The following is a 26,454-nucleotide window of genomic DNA, read 5'->3' as shown; positions in this document are numbered from 1 at the left end:
CAATCAAGATGTCAATCTCAGTATCCCATGAGTTTGGCAACCCTGCAGTTAGGACTTTTGAGATGGTTTTTTTTACAAATTCAAGCTCTGTAAGGTTCATTGAATTTTGCGATACATCACGATATCAGCACATCCATAACATGTCCATAAGTGGCACACAATGTGACTGACAATCAACTTGATTTTGGATTCTCATGTGATTTTATGAATCACATGATGGGTTTTAGCTAATACCAGAAACTACGCATTTCGTTGGGGGTACCTGGGTACATGTCCATATGAGGGAAATATGCTCCGGGATACATGACATAGTAGTGAAATTTACGTTTATTTGCCGGTTTTTAAAGTTTCAATATTCGGTTACATTTCAATTGGTTAGCATTAGGTTCTTCATCTTTGTTCTAGTTAATTAGTTATTCTAATGTGATGATTGCGCTTAGCGTTAATTTACAGGATACCCTTTTAAGGACTTGTTTTCGTTTGAATTAAAAACTACAAGGAACAGGGTTGTACGCAATGGCGACGTAGGACTACGTGGTCTTATATAATAAATGTTATTTGTTAACTGCAGCAGGAGCTTGTGTTTTGTGTAGGAATAGGAATTTGAGCGAGGTTCTCTATGTTTATACTCTTTCGTATGACTATGATTGTCCTGAAATCATAGAAAATAGAAAAATAATCTATTGACATGAATTTTAGTTGGGACATGTTGAGAAATTAAACTTTCTTGGAACATCTTGGTGGCTCTGAAACGGGCCGATGGTAGTACAGGGTTAAAGGCTTTGGAAGATGATGATGACGTGTAGGTAGCTGGATCAGCAAATCGGACGGAAGAGTCTCGGCCCGTCTGCTGGTGCATAGAGGTTGAACTGGTGTCTGCGACAGGTTGGAAGGCCGCAGAATATCAGTGTCCACCCAGCTAAAGCTCCTCCCCTTTTTAGTTTTTCTAGTTAAACTCCTTCTTTCAACAACTTGGTTAACCTTAGCCTTTAGGAGAAAGACGCTTAACACTTTTTTCGGAGAATTTATGATCCTGTTTCACGTCACGGTTCTTCTGTATGCCTGTTCAAATAAATTAGTACTTTTATTTATTTTCTCTACAGTGCTAAATCAAACGAGTAGAAACAAGAAGGGATGTCGGTTAAGCGCTCGAATAATTGAAAATTTGATAAATATTTAATCGAATAGCTGGAAAAATCTTTACGATTAATCGTTAATCGAATAATTGAACTTTTAGTCATCCCTATAAAATAGTGTAATTTCATGTTTTTGGTGGTCCTTCGAAAATGTCAACCAGCAGAATTGCAACCAGCAAGTGTAGCCCAAGAACCAAAACCGATGCTAGTTTTCATTACTATGACGACGACTGAATTAAGGCGCTTAGAAGCAGAGGGGTGAAAGTCTTCATCGATTTCGCACTATTTCTGCTATTCTCCTCTATCATCCAGAACAACAAGCGTATCAATGTGTTTGCCGTCGAGTTATTAACGAAACAGAAATTCGATGAAGAGAATCGGTCAAAATCACTTGCACCCCTGCTTCCAAGTTTGGTTACAAGATTACAACTCTGGAGAGCATTTTGTGTGGTCGTTTGGGGCGTGTGGTTCTAAATATGGCGATGAGTGTGCCAAATGTTACGCAATTGCAGCCTCCCTATTCGCACACGCCCGAAGATCGATGGCGTATGCCAGTTCAACTTGTTTCGTCTAGAAACGATTCTCTGATAACTTTGTTGGGGAAGCAGCATATGCATGTACGTAATTGATGGATTTGTTAGTTATTTCGATGCTTTTGGAAAATACTGGACATTTACCACTTTTTCAATAGTTCAATAGTGCATTGCTATCGGTGCGTAGAAATAAATCTGATCGATTGGCGATAAAGTTATTGACATTGGTCCAGGAGCAGCTGAGTTATTAACGTTCAAAATCTTTCATAATTTCGTTAAATGTTCCGTTTTTGGTTTTCACAAAGTGTACCCCCATATAGAAATCACAGACGTAGTCCTACGTCAAAAATTTGATAACCTACCTACTTGAGCACAGGAACCTACCTAACTACTTAAACTAGGTTGCCAAATAACGAATGATCTGGTGGTTTGATCGCAGACAGGCAACTCTGAACCTTTCCAGCGTGGAGGTCTTTCGCTCCTCGAGTGTTTGAAGACCGGCCAGGTGGTGAATCTCAGAATTACTAGTTCGCGGTGGACTGTTAAGGATCATTCTGAGGATCTCTTTTTGGATCCTCTGAAGCTTTAGGTGGTGGCACTTAGCGCAACTCTCCCAGATTGGCATACCATACTCAATAGCCGGCAGAATGATCTGCTTGTGGACAGCAAGCTTGTTTTTTAGGGACAGGGTGGACTTCCTGTTTATCAGAGGGTAGAGCGACCTGATCAAGATGTTACACTTGGTGGATGTCTTGTCTACATGAGATCGGAAAAGCAATTTGCTATCGAGGGTGAGACCGAGGTAGACTAGTTCACTCGACCATTGGACCAAGGGAGTGCTATCAAGATGGATCTTGACGTTAGCAGGCGGAACAAGCCGAGGTGAATTCGAGTGTGGAAACATAATGGTTTGTGTTTTAGCTGCATTGATACAAATCTTCCAGCTCTTGAAATAGTCGGACAGAACATCCAGGCCTGATTGTAGTTTACTCACCAGAGCACGGATCACTCGACCCTTATAGATGATGGAGGTGTCATCTACGAACATAGACAGGATACCACCACCCGGCAGGGGACGAACGTCTGACGTGAAGATGTTGAATAGGATAGGCCCGAGCAGACTACCCTGAGGGACCCTTGCATCAACGTTGAATGTATCAGAGGGGACATTGTTCAAGTAGACCAGGAATGATCTGCCCGACAAGTAGTTTTTGATGATCTTCACGAGGTAGATTGGAAAGTTGTATCGATGCAGCTTGTACACTAGACCATCATGCCAGACATTGTCGAAATCCTTCTCGACGTCCAACAATGCCATGTCAGATGTATTGGAAACGGACTTATTCCGCTTGATGATGTTAGTAACCCGTGCGAGTGCTGGTGGATGGTAATGTGGCCGTTCCTAAACCCGAATTGTTCTTTGAGTAAGAAGTTATTATCATTTGAAAACACCAACAGGCGGCTGAATATCAACTTTTCGAATAGCTTCGAGATGGAGGACAAGAGGCTGATGGGGTGATAGCTTTTGGCACTGGTAGGATCTTTGCCAGGCTTGTGTATTGGAATCACTTTGGCTAACTTCCAGCCTGCAGGGAAGTAGCGAATCTCCAAACATTTGTTGAAGATAACGGCAAGATGGTTGAAGAAGTCAATACTCAAGTTTTTCAACTCGAGGTTGACTACACCATCCATACAAGCAGCCTTCATGTTTTTAGTGCTTCTAATAACTGCTATCACCTCATCAGCCGATATTCTACTATCATCATGCACTACTACGGGAGTGTCAGCGACTCTAGACATTGCCTCCAGTGCGGCAGGCTCATGGGGGCTCATCATGGTTCGGCCAAGATTATGTGAAATCACAAAATGTTGGCCAAGAGCATTGGGCTTTTCAACTGGGGTTATGAGTAGAGATGGGTCCGAGTTCTTGTCAACAGAGACAAGTGGAGGAATCGGTCTCAACTTATTTTTCAAAATTTTGGTCATCTTCCAAAATGGTTTTGCACAATCTGGGAGAGAGCGAATCTTGTTGGCAAAATCTTCTGAGATCCACCATCATTGATATTGGTCTTCTAATAGGGCAGCCCAGAACGCAGGAACTGCCTACAAATAGTGTTACGGAGCCTGATAAGATCTTTGGTTGAGCTGTCAAGGTTCAGAGTATGACTCACCTGTCTGGATGCTGGTACGTGTTGCTCTCTAGCACGGGATATCGCCTCTTCGTTGGTTTGCAGACACCAATCGACTTCTTCGAACGACTCCGGTACACACTTAAAAATACCTCATTTTACACGTGACGGAATCCATCTTTGACATAAAGGATGAGACGTAAACAAACATGTTATGTAAAATTAAGTGCTCCGAGACTGAAAAGTTCGTTACTCGACGAAAAGTACGTTTGATTGAGCTGAATTTCGCGTCTAGTATAACTCAATTTTATGTTCTTTCAAGTACTGGCTGTGTATGTGTAGATTAGACTAGACTAGACTCTAGTATAACTCAATTTTATGTCAAAATTGACGCTCGTATATGTCAGTCTTAGAGCACCTAAATTTACATGAATTTTTCTAAGTGTGTAGGACGTCGTAGTTGATTACTGTGTCCACACAGCGCTGGTAGTGCTGCCAGTTGACACGATGGTAATTTCGCCGGGAAACTTGAAACCTATTGGCCGAGGAACCTACTTCGGCCACCACCGGATAGTGGTCCGAGCTCAGTTCCTGATAGTCGATAGGTTGAGAGATGTTATCGCCAATGTTTCTGATGAAGATGTCGATGGTGGCATGAGCTCCGGATCGACTCAACCGGGTGGGAGTGTCCGAACACAGGATGTTGTAGTGGGCTTCCTGCAGATCTTTGTACAAGATTTTGCCGTTCTGGTTTCGCCGACTATTGCCTCAGGCTTGATGCTTGGCGTTCAGGTCGCCAGCGATGATGAAATTTTGTCGCCGTCGTGTTAGCTTGATGATGTTTCTTCAGAGGTCTGCGGCCGAGCCGTCCCTAATGTTGGTCTGCATGAAGCAGTAGACCGCAATGATGGTTATTGGACCAAGCGATGTGCTCACCTCAACTCCGATGGCTTCGATAGTTTTCAGCTGGAAGCTTGGTAGTAGCCGGCAGCTGATGTTCCGTCCAGCAGCGATGGCCACTCCCCCTCCCCCGGAGCTGTGGGGTCACGTCTTACGAGCTGAAAGTCGGGAAGGAAGCCGTTCAGCTCGGGCTTCAAGTGAGTCTCGGTGATAACGGCTATGTCGATGCGCCGTTCGTTGAGAAAGTCAACAAACTCGTAGTTTTTGCTCTTCAAGGAGCAAGCATTCCAATTTGGGATACTTGACATGACCATCATTGACCTTTTATTCTTATTCTCATGTGGTTTCATCTGTTGCATGATGGTGTGATAGAATTTTGAGCTAGTTTGTGATACCGACCAAACTCATCCTGTACTTATTCCGACCACATTTCAGAAACGTTGGACCACATAAAAAATGAGGTAAACTGATCCATTTAAAAGAATGTAGGTTAAAGTCGCTAATGGGCCCATACATAAATTACGAAGGACTTCATTTTTTGATAGTTTTTCACAAATAGCCTAAAATACCAATTTGAATTGTTCTAACAGCAGATTTTTATCGATAGGTCCAATTTTTAGACCCATTGGGCAACATTAGAACATTCCCCCTATCTTAAAAATTGACACTAAAATTGTTCAAGTTCTTCGTGCATTTATGACGCGATTTGTTAATCCGAAAACTTTCAACAGCTGATCATTTCATCATGGCTCTTCCTGGCAAATCGACAACACTATCGAGTAGGGGAAGAGTTCCTCTACTTAATGGATGTGTTGGTTTGTGCAGAGGGTAGAATGAGTAAGAATGGTACATTCCTGTGAACGCAAGCTTTGACCAACCTGAAAGATTTTGTCGACCGAACCGGGAACTGAACCCACCACCTCCGGCTTGGTCGTGCCTTTGCTGACTAGGCTATCGGAGGATCCCATTTTGTTATTATGCAACTCCTCGTCATTAAACACCAACACCGCTCTCAACCAATAATGGATGTGTCGGTCGTATGTGTGTTGCAAAAAACCTTCAAATTTAACCAACGAGAAATTCCATCTTCCACCTAATACCTACTGTTCCACTTTTTCTACACTGCTGGGCTGCTGCAGACAAATTTTGATAAAGGAAAAACCCATTCCACAGCATCAAACTGGTGTCATGGCATTGGAAACGACCCGTATCGCGTTCCATCAGTAGTAGACGACGACGACGACGACGAGTGCCAGGCTACATTGCAATAAACTAGACTTTAGAGGCCGATTCGTAGGCGGTAAAAGCGCTGATGCCTGCAGCGTTCGTTGTCTCCTAAATTTCCCTCGAAAGTGGACCAACCGAAAATGACACCATCATAACATAAAAGCTATGGGAGTCTTAACGAAGTGAATTTTTTTTGCACCCGGGAAAACGGGCCAAACGAAAACCAGATGCTGGTTTCGGTTTCAGAAAACAAGGATAAAATTCAAAATTAATTTCACCCCGACTATTTTATGTGGGATTTATCTCAACTAGCTTTTTTTTAAGTCTAATGGTTATCTACTTTAACATCAATTTAGTTATTTAGTTTGACCTTTAAAAACCTACAGAACTCGAGTTCACTTTAAGCATATACAATCTGTGGTTTCTTTCTGGAAAATAATCTAGACAATCATCTCATTACAGGTTCGAGTATCGGCCCGAATCAAGCGGAAACCGACGCGCTACGAGGTTTCGGTCGTCACGAGGGATGAAGTTGGTGCCTACAAACCGTACCTCTGGGAACAGTCGGTGTTCGAAAAGGGTCCGATGTTTCGGTAAGTGGCGCTAGCTGGTATTTTTCTTTTCCTTTCAAACCCAACCAAGGTTTGGTTTCTGTCTTCGTATAACTCATGCTTCCATTTGAAAACCAATAAAATAGGGAATGGCTGCTGACAAAGGTCGTCAACGGCGAGCGGGCCTCCTACTCGGCACCGAAGTTTGCCCGGATGCAGGAACGAACCCGCTCGCAGATGCTCGAGGACATTGTGGCCAACCTGGCGAACCATGCCGAAACCGGACAGATCCCCAAACCATACCGAAGGGGTTCGTGGAGACCCATCGGTGAGGATCCTTGCATGTTACGAGTGACAGTTAGTTGCTGTATGCGACTCTATGTGCCGCATAGTATGTACTTCGCATAAAAGCTATCTCTGTCTTCTTAATTCTGTCTCTGTTCGACACGCGCACACGAACTCACTTAAATGCACACACAAACACACGCGTACACGTATCACTCATACACACTCGCGCCAGCTATAACAACACAAATCATAATGCAATCGCACTTTATAATAGCCGAAGAATCCGACCGAGCACCATGGACCACTAAAAGACGTCTATCTGTCAATCTCTATCACTTCTGAAGAGCGCAACGCAGTCAAGTGTACCTGTTCAGCTGCTTCTAACTGTGATCGTCTGAAACTCTTTCTCTCTTTCTGTCTGTGACTATTTTCAACCTTCTTTTGAAACTTAAGGAACTGGAATTTGAACTGACGGAATACGATAGGAACAAAATTCACCTACAACAAAATTTTATTAAAATTATCTTCTCTTGTATGCGACTGATAATTGGTTCTACGATATTCTCTATCAAAATTAAATCAACTTATTGGCTATTGCTCAATCATTTGAACTTATTAACTAAAAAAATCCATAGTCAACACCAACCTAGCAAAATTGATACACAAGCTCGGTATGATGCACTTTGCAAGCGCTGTGTATCTTTTTTCTTTAGGTAAGGACACCATACCTCTATGACCACAACTTCCACGATACTGAATGCCTCTTTTACAACTGCGTCTATAACTTTATCTCAACTAAAAACTTTACTTCAAAACTGTAAACTGCTTGTGCGGCACAAAAGGAGTCGATGCTTGTTTTCGTCTGGCTAGCCAGTTAGTGATTCTGTAGATTTAGATCAAGCTTTTAACGTAATCGTGTTGTTGGATTCTAATCTCTTTCGTGCTAATAGCTAGCATACTTTCTGCCTTGTAGTATAATGTGTCCTGTCGTGCTTCTTGCTTTGTATTACTTATGAAATGGTATTTGGGATCAGTTCAGGGAACGCATTGCTTTGCTGTTAATCTTGCGAAAATATTATACATTATCAGAATGATGGTACATTTAGGTTAGCTTAACTCTTCGATATAGGTACCACTGTGTCCCTGTGATCGTTATTATCGACAATAAATGTTCATCAATTACGTGTATTCCAGTCGATAGAGTTGGTCATTCTACGTATTCTCTGTGAAAATCAAAATCATTCATGGAGGGTTTCTTAACATATCGTGATTTTAAGCTGTTTTCCCTTGAAGCGTCGATTAACTGAATGTGCTTATGCAATTGCATTAAAATGGATGAAATATTTTTAATTGAAATAGGTTATAAACAATGGCAAATCCACAGTTCACCTACGGTGTCTCTAGAAGAAAAGTATCGCTGAAACACCCACCAAACGAAGGCTTAGGCTCGCCCCTCTCACATGAGACTTGTACAAAAATGTTCTCGATAAATGTTTATTTTTTCGTATTGCCCTTAGTGTAAATCACGCCCAAACATGATTAAGCTCATTAAAGCTTAAAAAAATTATGGAAAAATCACAATCGATAGAACATTTTGAATCGAGGCCCCTCGTCATTTTGAAGAAACCAGGAAGCAGTGGTAATGTTCCGAAAGCCCCTTCACCGGGTTGCAAAACATTTGATTTTGATAGGGACTTTCCGTGACTTCCAGGTCCTTCCAAGACTCCAGATGTTCCAGTTCCAAAGCCAGGACAACATGAAGCCATGTTCACGTTTTCTGGAATTGTGGATGGCATTCTCAAAATATTGAATGTGTATGACTCCATGAGAAACATTTTGTTTTGATGATTTTAATGTTGAAAACTCTTTTGAAGCAACTAGCTTCTTTCGTCTTGCTTTCGTCGATCATCAACTTTGACGTTTAAAATTACTAACGTTTGAGAGTTGGTAGAATTTTGTCTGTTCGTGTATCAATTTTAATATCTGTTCTCTCATCGTTGTCCCTTCCCAAGCCCATCTTTTTATGTTTCATTACAGTTATAAGCAACCATCACTCATCTCGAGAGAAATCAAGAGCTCAGTCTATCACTATCAATCGTTTAAAAACAGCCATTCAGCGGCGGTGGAGATAAACATATCAATCGCAACCTTGTGTATCTTTTCCTTGATCCCTTCCCTATCTGTTAATAGATTGTTGCCCACAACTTAGAGTAAGCCACGAGTATTTGGACACCTCTTATTCTAACTCTAGTGTTAAGAAACGTTGTAAAAAGTAAAATGAATTTCGGCTCCATAAAGCGTCCGCATTTGAGCCTTGATAAATAAATGAATTCAGAAAAATAAAAGAACATTTTGAAACTAGCCCCAAATGAAAGAGGGGCACCTAAGATTTCGACTATTGGTGGTGAGTGTTTCAGCGATACTGATTTTTTTTTTATTATTATGTTATTCTACCAGAGACACTGTGCACCAATTTGTGAAGGATAACCATAGAGCAGTTCCCTGCAAAATGATGACTCTCGACCTTCTCCGATTTGCATGAAACTTTGCATAATTGTTTGTTATCGACAATGATTCACATTTTTGTTACAATTTTGCGGATCTTCTAGTGGACCATCCCGTGGTCTCCAGCGTCTATATTCCGGTCAATAATCCGAATTCATTCTGACAAGACCAGTGATGGGAAAAATCCAAAAAATCAAAAATCGGGAACGGTCGAAAATCACTGCTGATCTTGAGATCAGCAAAATCGCTAACAGAAAATCACGGCTGATTGTAACCTCAGCTGATTGTGAGATAACAAAATCATCGAATGGAAAATCAATACCTTGGTATTACAGTCAAAGTAAGAAACCGACATCCGCAGCCATTTTGGAATCCAAGATGGTGGACCAAAATCCAATATGGTGGCCTCTGGACAGCGTACGCTATGTCTGAAGGCACTTTTTTTTACAACATACTTGTACCTCAGTTTTTTCTTCACAGGATGGTGTGAATATACAGGTTTGAATATATTTCATCTAGGGTTTTTTTGAGAAAAAGAGTTTGGAAGTTTACAACGCCAATTACGAAGGCGTTTATGGGCTATTGACGATACAAAACTATTGTGAATTGAACAAATGCAATTAAATCATCTTCAAACGTTGATTGAATTAATCCAAATGGCATTGAAGAGTTCTCTTTGAATCTCAAGTAAGATCCGTATTGATTACGTCGACTTTGCGCAAAATCAATTAATATTTGCTGCTGGAACAACTTCTTGTTTAATTTCTCTTCCCTTATAAGAATAAAAGAGAAATAAACGAGCAGGACAGTGCAATAAAGGAGATAGTAGGTATCTGAAATATTTGTGTCCCGTACTCAGCTGGTGACAAAGTTGGCATTTACAACCCTAAGGGGAGGAAAATTAGTTTGGGTTTTTGGAACCCATGACGAAGTTGTTTGAAAATCGGTTTACAGATAATGCCGATAATACAGGAATGAAACTCACATGATGTTAGCTGCCCTTGTCCAGTGAGTTTAGGTAGCCTTCACCTTTAATTACTACAGAATTGCTAGAGCTTCATTGCAGTTCCCATATTTTGTCTAAGGAAACTTTCAAGAAGGCTCAGCGACTTTCTAGGAAATTCTGCTAACTATAGGGAACTGTAGTGGATTTAAGGATTTCCTCAAAAGAATCAGAGAAGTTTAACAACCTTCAGAGAAGTTCATTGATCTCAGTTCAGGAAAATTCTTCAAACTTTAAAGATGTGCTTCGATCTTCAGAGAAGCTCTATAAACTCCAGGAAAATTCTGCCAACTTCAGGGACGTTTTGTGAGCTTCAGGGGAGTTCAATGTCCTTCTGATAAGTTCTACGACTCACGAGACTCAGAGACGTTCTAAGAACTTAAAAAAAAGTTCTAAGAACATCAGAAAAAATTGAAGAATTTCATCGAAGTTCAACGAAATCAATGAAAATCCAAACGAACAGGGATATGAATTTGAATGTATTTAACTTCAATAAGCTGTCTCATCGGGTCGTTGGTGGAATAACTCCCACTCCATGTCTTAGAAAACAGGTATGACAGAGAGAATTTGTTACGATATCTCTTTCTCTTTTACACTTCCTTTATGAAATGTGATCAACGGCATGAGCAGGGTGGCAGCAGGGGCGGGATGTGCTGTCAAATCGGCATACTGAAAGTCCATCAAAGAGTTGTAAATATGTAAGGCTCAGTGAATTTGTTATCTCTTTCGTTCTCCCGCTGTTTAAACGGTTGAAGGAGTGTGACGTCAAACTAACTGCATCCATTTAATCAGCCGGAGAACAAAAGAGACCACAAATTTACTAGGCCTCACCTGTTTACGCTCATTGATTTGCCATATGGGAATTTGGTTCCAAACATCAACAAACCATCGTTGCTTATGGCTTTGTTGTCGCTTGGAAACATTTATGCGAGGTAGGCGATGATTGTTCGTATTTGACAGTCACCTCCCCCCAGGGTGGAAGGGCGTAAAAAATGAGAGTTTGCCACCTACAAAATATCCTGAATACGGCTCACGCATGTTACAATGCCGTTTACCAGTATAAACAAATCGATCAGTTTATGAAAATTGAGGGTCATAAATATCCAGAAATAGATGTTAACAAGACGTTTAAACCATGTTGACTGTCGAATTGCGCGAGTGTGTAGATGTTTATAAGTAAAAAGCACCACATTAAAAAAAACAAATTCATAAAAATGTGTAAATCATGCAAGGGGTAGGTCACTCCAAACACCAATCTTGGGTCATCTTTTTTGTCAGTGTGCCGCAGGTGTGCCGATTTTTGCCGGTCATAGAGTAAGCTGCGGTTGTTTGTAAAATACCCATCCCGGCAACTCGGTATTTCTGACGCCTTGAATGTTGGGAAGTGGCGGGTGTGTGAAATTTTGGTGTTTTGTGTTCATAGGATAATAAAAGTCCTGTGTTTTAGGGTTTTATAATGCGCTCAAAGGCAGACTAGAAACTTAGTTTTTCGTTATGTGAAAAGCAACGGTCTATCAGCGGTCGGAAAGAGTTGGAACCGGTTGGGTACGTTGTTGGGTACCGGCTATAGAAAAGGATGATGAATATGACTTCTGTAGTTTGTTTTGTGTGAGTTGCAGCATTATTTGAATTAAGGGTACTAATGGGTACTGATTAACTGCCTCTTTCTCTTGAGCCCTGTCTAGAACCTACATTTCGTATTAAGATCTATAAGTGAACCAAGAAGTGAACTACTGGTCTGAGTTCCTCTGGTATATTCAATTAGAGTATTTTCCTGAATATACAGTAAACAGCACGTTATGTTGTGAACAACTTCAATGACAGTTGTCCGTCAGTGCTCCTAATTTATTTACAACAATCCAATGCCTACGAGATCGTGCCGATGGATGTGCCCAAGCTGTGCCGAATCTAATTTCGACACTATGTACTGAGTGACCTACCCCTTGAAATCATTTCTGACGCAAAAGAACCTGGGGAACGTCATGCATGTAGTGAAAACCGGAAACTTCAGAATCGCTCCGAGTTGGCAGATGAAAGTAAGGATCACTTTGTTTCCAAAAGCATTAGAGAGTGATGATCATCAGCTAATGGTTTTGGATAATATGGATGCCATGATGAGACACTGTTTTGGTGATGAACTCATGGATGAGTGCATAGGTCTTTTTTGTGAAAGTTGGTCTACCGAAACCTTCCGGTAGCCCCAAAATTCAATAGTGTAAAATATCACATAATAGATTTTTGCAAGAGTACAGGAAAAGTCTTAGCCTGGTTCACGGAAAAATCAAACGAAGCTGTTCAAAATGATTTTTCCCAAACAAGGAGTATCTATAAAGCAGTGGAAAATAATTTCAAATACGGCAAAAACTTGATGAAAGCGGTGTTATCGTATAGTAGTGCTCATTTGAAGTAATCTCCTTATCTTGGCAGCTCCAAGTTTTTTTTTATTATTCTCTTTAGATATTTATGTGAGCATTGATAAGAATGGATGAAACGATGGAACTGATAATTATGGTAAATTTAGAGAGTAAACCATTGTAAATTATTTTATCATTTTAAACATTATGAGTTCACGACAAAGTTACGACATCTTCCGGTACCGAAGACGAAATCTTACTGTACCATTGAAACGAAGTATTTTGACTACCTTAATCTCCAACAAACATATTCAGCTGTATTTGTTTCGATCCGTAACAGTCTTGTATCGTCAATAGTCCATATACGCCTTCATAAACGACTAAGTATACTTCAAAATACTTTTTCTCAAAAAACCCAAGATGAAATATTTTCAAACCATCATTGATTTGATTGTTAAGATCCATTCTAACCTCCTGTGATGAAAAAACTGAGGTACATGAATGTTGCAAAAAAAGTGCCTTCAGGCATAGCGTGCAGCGTATGTGCTTCTAAACCCATGCAATATGGGTATCTATGGAATGGGCTGGATGAATAGAAGTGGAAAATCGACGTCCGCCGCCATTCTGAAGGTGAAAATGTAAGACGTGATAGATTTCATGAAAACACGTGAGGAATTTTACTTTCATATCTTATTTAGTGTTGCGATAGAAAAGAGCTCTCATAAAGGATTCAAAATGAAAGTGTCGGGTTCATTCCCAGTAAAAAGTATACATTTAAATTTAAACGTTTCACGCAACATCAACGCTACTTCTGGGATCATGTCAGGATTCAATTTCAGGATCATTAGGTCCTGTGTACTCTTGTCACCTAAACGTTGGCGGTGGTCGGTAAGAATGAGCTTTAATGCGCTGAACGTCCTTTCCACCGTGACTGAAGTTGATGGAACTGACAGCACTACAATCACCAGACGGTATATTTCTGGCCTCCGGAGCTTTTCACCTGCCCAATATTTAATCACATCTTCCAACAGGTAAAAAAGGACTGCCGCAGTAGACTCAACCTCGTTAAAACGATCTCTAGGCCTCACCAATCCATATCGACAGGTAGGTTGCTTTACGGGACGAAAATTACTTGTATCGCTTCCGAGAAGCTGGTTAGAACCTACGTAGACAGTTTATGGGGGGGGGGGGGTTGACAATTATCCACGGCCCATACAAATTTTAAAATTTTTGTATGGACAATTGTCTACGCAGGGGGAGGGGGGATCAAGAATCCCAAAAAACTGTCTACGTAGTTTATGAACAGGCCCTCTACAACAGCTACATCCGCATCATATATGGTCTCCTGCCATCCACTCCAGCAGACGCCGCATGCATCGAAGCGGGTCTTCTTCCTTTCCGGTTCTGCTTAAACGCAAATATTGCCATAAAAGCCGCCGCCCTTTCCGCCAAGACCTCCGGAAACAACAGGATCTTTCTCCTCGACGAGGTGAACAGAGTCCTCCGCACGGCCGCCGACATCGACCTCCCCCTAGTGGCCAAAGTCCATTGGCATGCAGAGAAAAGTTGGCACTCTTCACGAATCCAATTGGACAATCGGATCAAGAATCGCTTCAAAGCAGGGGATACATCCGTAATTTTGCGCAGATCGGTCGCCGAGTTACTTGGGTTCAACTATGCCGACCACATACACCGGTACACCGACGGCTCCCGATCGACAAACGGAGTAGGTATCGGGATTTTCGGAGACGGTATAGCTGAAAGCAGCAGTCTTCCTCCACAGTGCTCGGTTTTCTCGGCCGAGGCTGCAGCGATTTTCCGTGCAGCTACGACCCCAGCCAGCAAACCGATACTTATCATAACCAACTCACACAGCGTCGTTCAAGTGATCACCTCGGAGCACCAAAACACCCATGGATCCAGGCGATTATCAAGTACGCCCACCGAACACCGTGTACACATGAATTCCCGGACACTGCGGAGTGCCAGGTAACGAGTCTGCTGATCACCTTGCCGGAGCCGGGACATCGGGTCCCAGACTCACCGACAAGGTGGATCATGCGGACCATTCATGGGAGGCCGAGTGGTTCCGCAACAGAACTGCCTTCATCCGCAAAGTCAACTGGTCATCCGCAAAGTCAGGGTCAACTGAACCATGGAGTGAACTGGACAACCTGAGGGATCAACGTGTGATTTCGCGGCTTCGGACCGGCCACACCAAACTCTACTATAACTATGGTGGCCTGCCGTTCCCCTGAAGCTGTATCATCTGTGGGGTACCCTACACCGTCGAACACATCCTGCCCTTCGGGAGTCACTCTGCCTTACTTCCAGCATCAGCGATCTGCTCGGGAATGATACTCCGGCCTCAGTAGCACGCTTGTCACAAATCAATTGTAGAAACTTATATACGACTTATTTCAATCATAAAAAGTTGCTGTAACTTATTGTGATGAAAGTGTGCTACTCGGGTAGTAACCTTGATAAAAGAAGCCAAAATCTACCACTTGGTATAAAATGAATTTCTTTCTGCAGTCGGGACATCTCAGCTGGATGGATTTCCCCTATTGGACCCATGCCTGCTGAGCTCTGTTTTGTTTGGATTATTCGCTTGTAGCTTGTTTTAAATCATTTTGTTTTCTGTTGTTCCTCTGTTTCACTGTTTTATATATTGTTATTTTTTCCATATAAGTTGAAGAGCCAGCAATTAAAGTTACTTACAAAATGTTAATATACCATGTATTTTGAGGTTACTCACTCTGAGGCCTTTCCTTTCTCCGGAAATCAACTAGCCATAGGCTAAAAATCTGCTTAATGAAGAATTAAAAAAAATAATCACATCAAATCGACGCACATGGAATCGGCGCCGATGACGTCGATAGCACACAATAGAAGTTTGGATGCTTGAACGCTGCTGGGGTGGTGATTGAAATTTTTCGACGGAATTCCAGATCTTTGATTAACTGATAGATTTTGTCGTTTGCTAATTTCAGTTGGGGAAGTTCGACATTGGATGAGTTCTTTTGAAAAAAAAAATCATTAAGTTATGTCTCCAGAAAATCGTTTTCTCAGCTGGACTTTTCTGTTAGTATTTCAAGTCTGTTTACGATTTGTCCCAAACATAACTTTCAGTGGTTCATGGTCAGTGATTAGTTTGAATTCTAATCCTCTGAGATACGCTTCGAGCCTTTCCGTCACCCATACCAAGGCTAATGCTTCCCTTTCGTTCTGTGCGTAACCCAACTAACAATTTTAGCTGCAGATTAGCTTATACAGCCAAAAATTGGCTTATACAGCTAATTTTTGCCTGTATAAGCTAGTCTGCAACTAAAATTGTTTGTAGGGAAGCTTGTTCCGCTGGAGACAATCCCTTACTAATGTAGCCAATAGCTCTTTTTCGTCCCTGCTTCTCTTGGAGTAAGACGGCTCCCAAACCCACGGAGCTAGCATCAGCGATCAAAATGGTTTCATCGTGTGGCGAATAATACCCAAGATTCCGTGGATTGGCAACTTCATCCTTGATTTTTTCGAAAGCCAAAGTATGTTTGGGTTCCCATTTGAATCGCTTTTCCTTGCACAGTAGTTCCCTCAACGGAGCAGTCAGAGATGATAAGTTAGGGATGAACTTACCGAGATAGTTGATTAGTCCTAAGAAGCTTCGAAGTTCTTCCACGGATTCAGGATTACGGAACTTGCGGATTGCATCTACTTTCTCGCCTGCCGGACGAATGCCTTTGTTGCTTAGCTGATGTCCCATAAACTTCACTTCAGATTTTGAAAACTCACATTTCTGTATGTTGACGGTTAGTCCACTCTCCTCCAGCCTTTCCATCACAGCTTTCAACGCTCTGTCATGACTTGCCTTGTCCGGTCCGAACACCAATACATTGTCGATCAATGATTGGAATCCCGGCCAACACTCGCTCCACTACGCTTTGGAACACTTCGGAAGCACAATTAATTCCAAAGGTCAGGCGCTTGTATCGATAGTATCCATCGTGCGTAGCGAAGGTAGTAATCGATCGTGAATCTTCTGCTAACTCGAGCTGATGAAAAGCCTTGTTAAGGTCGATTTTGGAAAACAGCTTGCAGTTGTGTAGATGGGGGACGATTTCATCAAAGGTTGACAGTGGATGATGCTGCGGCACAATCGCTTTGTTAGCATGGCGCATGTCGACACACCGGTGAATTTCATCGTTGTTACCTAGCTTTGGTCAAACGACGATTCGTGAGATCCACGGAGAATCACGTGGGGCTCTTTCGATTACATCCTGTTCTAGTAATCTGGCTATCTCCTGCTCGACTTTCGGTTGCAGTGGAATTGGAATACGATTTTGCGTCTGCTGAACTGGTTTCACCGCAGGGTCTATCTGAATTGACACCACCACTCATTTCAATTTCCCAATCCTTGCCGTTTCCGGCTGAACAGCGCAAATAGAAGTGTTGATTTACAGTATTCCCAAATCGGTTGCTGCTCTTTGTCCTAGTAGGTTGAATCCAGATTCCTTGACGACGAAGATCTTATCACTCACAGAAGACTGTTTCGTTGCGATGTCAGCTACAAACATACCCAACACGTTCAGCTTGTTGTTCCCATATGCTAACAACTTCTTCTTAATTTTGTCTGTTTGGTATTGGACCTACACTTTTTGACTTTTCAAGTACTCCCACGCAGACTGACTGATCACATTGACGCCTGCACCAGAGTCCACCATCCATTTAGGTTTAATTCCTCCCACCTTGCAAGAAACTTTATCTTCACCGTCCGAAGTTACTGCGAAAACGTAATTAACACTTTGTTCCTCATCGTCACATGAGTCGTCTTCGTCGTATGAATCTTCTTCGCGTTCCGAATCCTCTTTCGCAATTTGCCGCACTTTGTTCTTCCGTTGTGACTTGGAATTGTTTTGAATTTGGGCTCCCTTCGTCTTGCAGCACCTCTTGAAGTGTCCAAGCAGATGACATTTTTCACATTTCTTGTCGCGGGGCAAACACTCGTCGTCGTTAGCGTAATGCAACGAATAGCCACAACGAAAACAAACACCCTTGGATCCAGAAATTTCATTCACATTTTCGTTTTTCTGCAAATTCTTTCGATGTTTCTCGATGGTTTCCAAAGAACGAGCCATTTCGATCGTTTGTGCCAGTGTCATGTCTGTGTTTAGAAAAAAAACACGGAGCTCTAGGATCAGTTTCGAGAATTGGGTTGTTTAGGGGTACATATTCGTTATCTTCATAAAAATTGGAACCGAAATCCAAAATTTCATTAACTTTTGTACACTGGAACTACTCTAAATAAGTATGACTACATTAGCAATAATCACCATCATAGCGCCCCTTGTTGGAACTTTGTATGGGAGTGAGCTGTTAACGAATAGATGTAGCAACCGGTGAACATTCGTCACTCGTGTTTATTTCAGTTACCATGGAGACGTAATTTGTGATTAGTCCCGGTCCCTTTCAAATTGTATCATTATTTATGAACGGCCTTATATTTGAAATGACGTTTCACATTCATCTAGTGATGTCCGATTTTCATTCGAATAATCGTTTAATCGATTAACGAACCGAAAAGTAAACTATTTATAATCGGTTAGATCATGCCGATATAAGCATTAACATCTCCACAGGATCATCACCGATCGTTTCAAACATGTGCTGCACTCTCATTGGTGGAAAAATGGCAGCACAGCGAACAAAAAATAATCGATTAGTTGTTAATCGAGTAATTAAAAAATGGGACATCTCTGGTTTTGGTGTGATTGTTTTGATAAAAATGAGCGCAAAATTTCATCTCTTCCGAGGGGGCAGCAAAACCACAAAATTACCTTGAATGCGGGGGGTTCTCATTGGATGAAAGGGACCGTGAAAGAAGACACTAAAATAGAAAGTTTTTCTTCCGACAGTTTCATCTTAGTATTCATCTTTGGATGTAGTGTCAGCGATTAAAAAAATGATTTAAAAATCGAGATGAACAAAGCTCTATCAGATGATGTTTAAAAATCGGTATGTTTTTTCGCATTTAAACAACCCAATTGATCCCTTTTATCATTGTTCCGGATCTCGTGGCTCCCAGAGTCCAAATTCCTGTAACAACTTCTAATTCATTTATGAGGGGTTTCGAAGAAGAACTTGGAAGTCGAGGATCAGTTTCATTAATTGACCACTTTAATTGATGTTCCGGATCTTCCAGAGGACCATTACATGGTCCCCAGGGTTTTCATATTCCAGTCACAACTTTAAATTCATTCTGACAAGACGTCTATGAGTGGTTTCGAAAAAAAAGGAGCTCTAGGATCAGTTTTATTAATTGACTACTTTTACAGATATTCCGGATATTCCGGAGGACCATCCTGTGGTCCCTTGGGTCCATATTCCAGTCACTACTCTAAATTATTTCTGATAAGACGTTTATGAGTGGTGTTGAAAAACCCGTGAAGCTCTAGGATCACTTTCATCAATATACCACTTGTACGAATGTTTCGGATCTCCGTAGGACCATTACATCCCAAATGTGGCTAATATAAAGCTTAGCATGCCCTATGTTAGCCGTGTATCAGCCTTATATTGCAAAAAGTCGAATAAGCGGGCTTGTTGGATACTTGGAACGTTCCCCTGGATTCATATTCGGGTCACAATTCTAAATTAATTCTTAAAAGACGTATATGAGTGGTTTAGAAAAAAAAACCACGTACCTCTAGGATCAGTTTCATGAATTTACTACTTTTACGGATAATCCGGGTCCACCGGAGGACCCAACTTGTGTCTTTCCGGATGTTGAATTTTCCCAAGAGGTGGTCAACTATCTTGTTAATAACTTTTCAGAATACACCAGGAAGTTATCTCTTCAAATTACTCTACAATAAGAGTTTGTCCCAGACCCTATAGTACGGCCCCTATTAACCGGAATCTTGTCTGTATCATGAATAAAATAGCTTTCTGTGCAAAAATTACAAAAGTTCTGTTTCTAAAAAGGTGTAAAAATATGACCAAATATTATCGTATTCAAATTTTCTTCAATTTTTAAGTGTCTAATACGAACATTTCACAAAAGTTAGCAATAAGCTTCTCAATGAAAAAATTTAAAATTATTGAAAAGGTTATTTCTGTTTAACACTTTATCGGTATTTTTTTACGCAAAATAGTTTAAAAATATGTCAGCGTCACTATATTTCATGGAATTCCTAAAACTTTGTTTGAGATGTGATTTTGATCGCAAGTGACGTTTTTGTGCTGTGATCTATCTATCTAAAACTATCGAAAGCACCATTTTGAGCATTTTTACGAGATGCACACTAAAATAATTTTTGCTCAAATGTCATTAACTCAATTAACTCATTCACCCATGAGAAACAAAATAACGCAAAGTTTCCTGGAAATCGTAAACGGTTGAGTCTTATCCATTTGTCATTTGGCGTGGAATTGCAGTCTTCATAAAAAAAAATCAAATTAAACTATCCTCAGATTCCTCGTAGAACTGTCCTTAAGATTATTTTGGAAATCTAATTTCTTTGGTTCTCTCCGCTGAATTCCTTGCGAATTCTCCTTTAAATTATTATTGTTATAATTATGAATAAGCTTTACATACAAGTCTTTCTACCTTAGACTCATCTCGGCGCCTTTACATGTTAAAGGAATCCTTAAATTTCTTCACATAATTAATTTTGAAATATAAGTAGAATTCGAATCCCTAATAATTCTCCTCATAATTAATCCGGTATTATCCTTCGAGTTCCCCTGAATTCACCACAGAATTACTTTTAAATTATCCCTTTGAATATTCATCATAATTCCAATTAAATATTCCAAAGAATTCCTCACATTTCCCATCGAGCTTTGAAATCTCTACTTATCTGTATACTTGGCCTCGGTGGGCCACGAAACACTTTCATAATTCTGAAGAGTAACTTATTCATATTTTCAAATTCGGAGATTTTGGCAATCTTTGCGGATCTTAAAATTAAAAATAATAAACGCTCGATTGCTTAATTCCAATCGTTTTCAAAAAAAAAATTAAATAACAGTATTGAATGGACATACATCGGGGTGGTCTAGTGGAAATTTGAAGCAGCTACCTTATATATTATTCCACGAATGACAAAAGAAACTCCACTTTCCAGCTGCTTTGAAACGCTCTGCGTCCTTCTCCTCAATACGGCAAACTTAGTCCACTTCCCTTCCTTCCTATAATATGAATTATTGAATTCCCCACCAAACTCCCAAAGTGTATGCCCGTACATTTTCCATAAACGATTTTCCGTTTCTCCGTCATTTTTCTATTCCCCTTTTGTTTTCCCATCTTTTCAGTTTTCAGGCTCTCACACTCTCGAGTGTACGCTCGCTATTGTTTCGCTATATTAGTGTTTTATTTGCTTTGTTTGGCTTTCGCAGTTGTTGCCATTGTTATTGGTTCGCAGTGTGAAAGTGCCTGCCACGTTGCCACCGTCCACCGACCATATATGATGGGTGGTCGAATCGGATGGGAATGGGGCGTGGGTGAACGGACCAAGCCGAGCTTTGCAGCAGCTCCCGAGATATACTGCCTTTGTTGACTGAACAAATACACTTCAGTTCTTGTTTGAGTTGAGTGTCTTCACCTATCCCCTGGAAGAAAGGGAAGGCACAAAAACTGTTGTTTCAAACTGCTGCTCGCTCAATACACAACTCAGGGGCACAGTTTTGCAATGTGGACCGAAGTGCTATGAACGAATAATGTCGAACGTATAAATACCTCATTTTCGGCGTCTGATTAACTGTTCCCCAAATATATTGGCAAAGAACTCGGGTCGTTCCTGGGGGAGGAAAAGTCGAAAACGAATATCTTCCGAAATGCAACAAGATCCCGCAACCCATCCGCCGTAGATGTTCCCCCGTTTGTAGACGTTCTTTCGGGTTGTTCGACGAAGCAGGTTTTGTACTAACCGGCACTTTTGCATCTTGCCCGTTGCCATTTCAGGACACATGAGGCCTTCTTCACCGTTGCTAGATTCGGTTAGAGATCAGTTCGAGGACTACGATCAATTAGCGAAAGATTTTACACGCGTATTTTTAAACTTGGAACCGTCGTGTCTTCAGAACGCACAACTCTTCGACGTAGTGTTCCTAGTAGGACAGCAGTCCAAGCAGCGGGCCCGTTTCATCGGCGTCCGCGCCATACTCGGCGTCAGAAGTCGTGTCTTTCAGGTATCTGAACATGGTTAATGGCGTCGTTCAAAATTAACGATAATGTTTCCCATCAAATTCAGGAAATGCTGTACGGCATCCAAACCGGTTTCGGATCACCTCAGGTGCCGGTTGCGGAGCTACTGGCCCGGCCAGCTCCGACACTTCTTTCCCCGCAAAACCCACGGCCCAAGAGTAGCAACTTCCTCCAAGTGCCGGACATAGAGTCGCCTCGACCGAAAAGTGTTCCCTCATCGCCGATGGTCAAGCGAGCCTTCTCCCGGCTCGGAACGATCACCGCCGGCTGGGGTCGTTCAATACGGAAGCAGCAATCGCACCTCAACGTCGACGATAAGAAAAAGTGGGCTTCCTCGCAAGACTGTTCCGGTTCGTATACTCCACCCCGGTGGTCCATTTCAAGTAAATCGATGTTGTAACTCTTTCAGATAAAGATGGCAAAGAGAGCAGCTCCAAGAACAAAGCCAATGCAGGCCAACTGGCCGTCCCTCGACTGTCCGTCTGTGCCGATGCGCAAAAAGTCGATCGTGCGAAGCTAGCACAGACTGAGTTTACGATCATCGAGTTCGATCCGGAAACCTTCCGAGTGCTGTTGGACTACCTTCATACCGGAAGTTGCCCGTTGACCTGCATATCGATCCCTGGGCTGATCTGCGCAGCGGAGCATTACGATCTGCCTGAGTTGTTACAAGCCTGTTTCCACCACGCAAAACAGTTCCTAAGGATAGACGCAGTCTGTCCGATGTTGACGGCGCTGGAGAACTACTACTGGCGGTACACGTCCGCTTCGGAGCTGGTTAACATGATCCTGGCGTTCGTCGAGACTCGAGCGTATGCCCTATTTCAGACGACGGAGTTTCTCACCCTAAGCGAAAGCATGGTCCAGATGATCATGTGTCGCAACCTGGAAATACCCGAAGTTCGCAAGTTTGAAGCAATGCTGGCCTGGGCCAAACATAAGGTATTACCAACAATCAATTCGAAACTAACGATTTTAAATTGGCTCACTACTTGACTAGCCTATTGGTCCCAAGCAAATCGATTAACGTACCCCATTCTACACCGTTCGAAAAATTCATGTAAATTTCTGCGAGATATAGCGCACATAAAATTAACGCTAGATTTGTCATAAATTTACGCGATATTTAGGGTAAATTTAAGCGCAATATCGCATAAATTAGCAATATTGTATACAAGCTTGTAAAAAATTTCACTGTTTATGCCAAGTATAGCTCAAAATTAAACGAAGGAAGATTTTACGCGATAGTTAAAATTCAGAATTTTTTTCTGTGTAGTCGAATTTCTAGTACTACACTATGTTTGTTTTGATTTGCTATGAAAGTTTGACAGATAAAATGAGGGGCTCGTGGATTTTCCTATGTTTCGAGGGGTGCATCGATTAACTTGGGACAGTAGAGAGTACCAGAGCTGAGCCAAAAAGTTGAGCACGTTTCTTCGGGACCACCAAGCGGTCAAACAGCTCTTCGCACTAACCGCATGCTGCTCTTCTTCTTTTCCAGGTGAAATCCAAAGCATCCGCCAAAATAGACGCCAAGGTCGAGTTCCGTTGCATCATGGAACGGCTAGCGCGGGACCTGAAACTGCACCGAATCTCACCGCAGGAGTTGATCAAAATCGTGCTTCCCTCGAAGGCCATCAAAAACGAACGCATCCTGGAGACGTTGATGTACCAGGCAAACAGTGGAATGTACCGGATACAGGACAGCTATCTGGAGGCCTGTCAACAGCGGCTGCAGAAGCAGGACTCCCGCTACAGCGAGTGGGGAGAAAGCTTCGACTGTGGCTTATAGGACGAGGATCAGCTGTAGTGAAGCAGCTGATCCTCGTCGTTCCATCCCGTCACCGCCCTTCTTGGCTTTGCCCGGGCTTCGGTGCTGCCGTATTCTTCACTCCCCACCACTCAGCCGTTGTTGGGCGCAACACCACCATCATGCGCCCATGAACCCGCTGTCGTCGATCGGGTCGGCACATTGTTGTTATGTGTTACCGAATGTATTTTAGAGATTCTGTATAGAGAATTGTTGTTCCTTTCTGTTAGATGTGTAATCCCTTTTCGGGGGGGCAGCAATCGGTTGAATCTACACACCACCACGATCACCACCACTACCACACGTAAACGCTGTTAGCTGTTAGTATGTGGCAAATTTTATCGACGTGTTCAAATTTATGCGCTCCAGCCGCGGCTTGTTTTCTGTGTTTCGGCTAATGGCAGCTTGAGTTTTAAGTTTTTTGACAAATAGATACACGTTGAACAATTATTATGCGTTATGCGGAGGAGTTAATAAGAAAACAAACTTTCTAAATGGCTGTTGACTATATTGTAGAGTACGATATAACTAGAAATTATACATATGAAGATGAACAGTTCCGTTTAGCGCAGTTCGTGCAATATCTGCAAGTCAACGAACAAAAACAGAAACATTCCATTGAATGCTGCGTCTATCCGCTTTGATTGAAAGTCCGTTGCTATTGCCTTTGCATATTGATTACAACCCTGGACAGTGCTGATAAAAATCATTTCTTCTACACTCAAGTTAGCTGAAAATGAAAACCCAACTATCTGCATGAATTGGAATTTTGGCATAACAACAAATGTTCTCGATCAAGGCAACCTGTGAGTATTGAAATCAACATATGTTTTCCTTCATTCGTGGCTAGATGTTCATTATTGCTTGTGTTGTTATCAATATTAATATTCGTCTTCATCTTGGTGGGGATGATTTTATGGATCAAATGCAAAATAATTGTTTTCATCTTACACAAATATAGTGCGTTGGTTTTTACAGATGCAGATCGTTGAATAATTATTGTCTCTTGCTGAATTGATGATAATATCGAGGTTTTAGGCTCTGGGGTTGACTATATTCAAAATAAGCAATGAATTTGATGATTTTGCTTTTGAGGATCGCCTGATTTTGACAATTTTAGGTTGGATAATCAAGAAACGCGTATTCTTTGACGTGTAATGAACTCATTTGTTCATTTCGCTTGTACGTGCCAGCAAAGATTTTCAAAACAAACGGAATTCATCTGCCCTGGGTTGAAGCGCTACTCCTTGCGTGGGATGGTAAATGATAAAAACAGTCACTGACCCTAGAAATAATCTGCTGAATGCTTCATAAGTTTTCGTCAGGATCAACCAGAATACTACCACCGATACCCTGTAGCAGTCAGCATCTTCCGATAACAGCAGATGGTGGTTGTGTTCTTGCCAGTGATGGCATAATCATTTCCAAAAAGATATTATTTTTTTACTCTCATGCTCTCAATATCACGCGTGATATTGGAACAACATATCATGCTTGATATTGATTTTACAAGCTCTTTTGATACTGCGAGATGAGTAGTGAAATAGTAGCTGAGAGTTGACTGGAAGCAAAATTGATTCCATTGCACATCGGTTTTTTTTTTTCAGAATGAGACAGAACTGATTGCTTTCTCTCTTTACTCTTCTCCGACGGAAGACACAAAGACACAAGCTCGTCAGCACTGACGAAAGATTCGGGTCGCGTTCGGGTGTAAACCAAAAATTTTGAAACTCAAACTCACCACAGTTTGGTGAAAATCGTAGCTGGTGAGTTTTGAAAGCTTAATATTTGAAACAACGATATCACAGCTTGTTTTTTGTTTGTTGATATTTGTCCTCGAAAATCAAGCGCGATCATCATGAAGATTTAAATTTGATTTTTTTTTTATATTTTCTCAACACTGGTCTTTGCATTTATTTGTCACATTCTGCAACAACTTTGCTCCTGCAGTGACCATTCGTTTTTATTTTTCTTTAAATCACTGCAGTGTCAGGTGATTGCAGGGTTTACAAAATGGAATATTTTCCATAAATTTGATAGCTTTAAAGCTATTATCGATTCTTGAAATATCTTTTGCATGTAGCACATTCATTTTGCCAAGATTTGCAATAACTTGATTGGGACTAGAACTTTTTATAAGTTACATACAGGTTTTCTCAACCGAACAGCAACTTGCATGCTACTAGGGCTGTGATATTTATCTTTCGCTTCAAGATCATTAAATTTTGATCACTCACCTTTGTCAAACGTTCACGAAGAAGCTATGACTGTTACGACTAACAATACCAATCAACAACGGGAAGACGCAGCGTTTGACACGATAGTTCTGTTTTGAACTTCGCTACCCCTGAAAAAAAAAAAAACTTCTGTACCCCTTCCCGTCCTTTGAAGTCCATTAAAAACGCAAATCTTCTCCACTTGCTTGCAATCTGAACCTTAACCTAAATAGAAGTACCAAAATCTGAAACTAATGCGTACAAGGTTTTCTACGACTACAACAAAGCTACTGGACAGAGCAAAAGCAAAACGGTTTCCATTTTCTTCCTACATTGCTAGCACAATCATCGCATCATCCAAAAGAATAGTTGATATTAGCTTCACCGAAGATCTTGATATCTTTCAAACCCGAAATAGTCAAAAAAAAAATAAAAGACAAACAAACAAATGAACGTCACACAAAGGAACTGAATATTTTATATGTGAATTTATAGGCCATGCAAAAGGTGAAAATCCTAGAGCCAACAAATAAACGCGCAGATCAAGAGAGAAAGATAGAGAAAGCGAACTTCGGAATTGCGATATCACGCAGAGAGAAACAG

At 41.4% G+C, this 26,454-nt stretch overlaps 1 protein-coding gene across 3 annotated transcripts in view; it reads left to right on the top strand.

The window, feature by feature from the left end:
• rsh (radish) overlaps positions 1-25,016 on the top strand; it is a 622,246-nt gene extending 597,230 nt beyond the window's left edge. For all 3 annotated transcript variants that reach the window (XM_065225626.1, XM_065225625.1, XM_065225627.1), the window contains 6 exons: positions 6,388-6,518; positions 6,623-6,804; positions 21,583-21,809; positions 21,872-22,175; positions 22,235-22,767; positions 23,327-25,016. In XM_065225626.1, coding sequence (XP_065081698.1) covers positions 6,388-6,518; positions 6,623-6,804; positions 21,583-21,809; positions 21,872-22,175; positions 22,235-22,767; positions 23,327-23,617 — 1,668 coding nt within the window. In that variant the 3' untranslated portion in view covers positions 23,618-25,016. The remainder of the gene's footprint in view (positions 1-6,387; positions 6,519-6,622; positions 6,805-21,582; positions 21,810-21,871; positions 22,176-22,234; positions 22,768-23,326) is intronic.
• Positions 25,017-26,454: the final 1,438 nt, after the last annotated feature.

Source organism: Ochlerotatus camptorhynchus, unplaced genomic scaffold (assembly GCF_037179485.1).
Source record: "Ochlerotatus camptorhynchus isolate MF236.1 unplaced genomic scaffold, CSIRO-AGI_Acam_v1.1 ptg000232l, whole genome shotgun sequence".
Taxonomy (NCBI): domain Eukaryota; kingdom Metazoa; phylum Arthropoda; class Insecta; order Diptera; family Culicidae; genus Ochlerotatus; species Ochlerotatus camptorhynchus.
The sequence above is the reverse complement of the archived record's forward strand: the minus strand, read 5'-3'. Positions and strand labels throughout refer to the sequence as shown.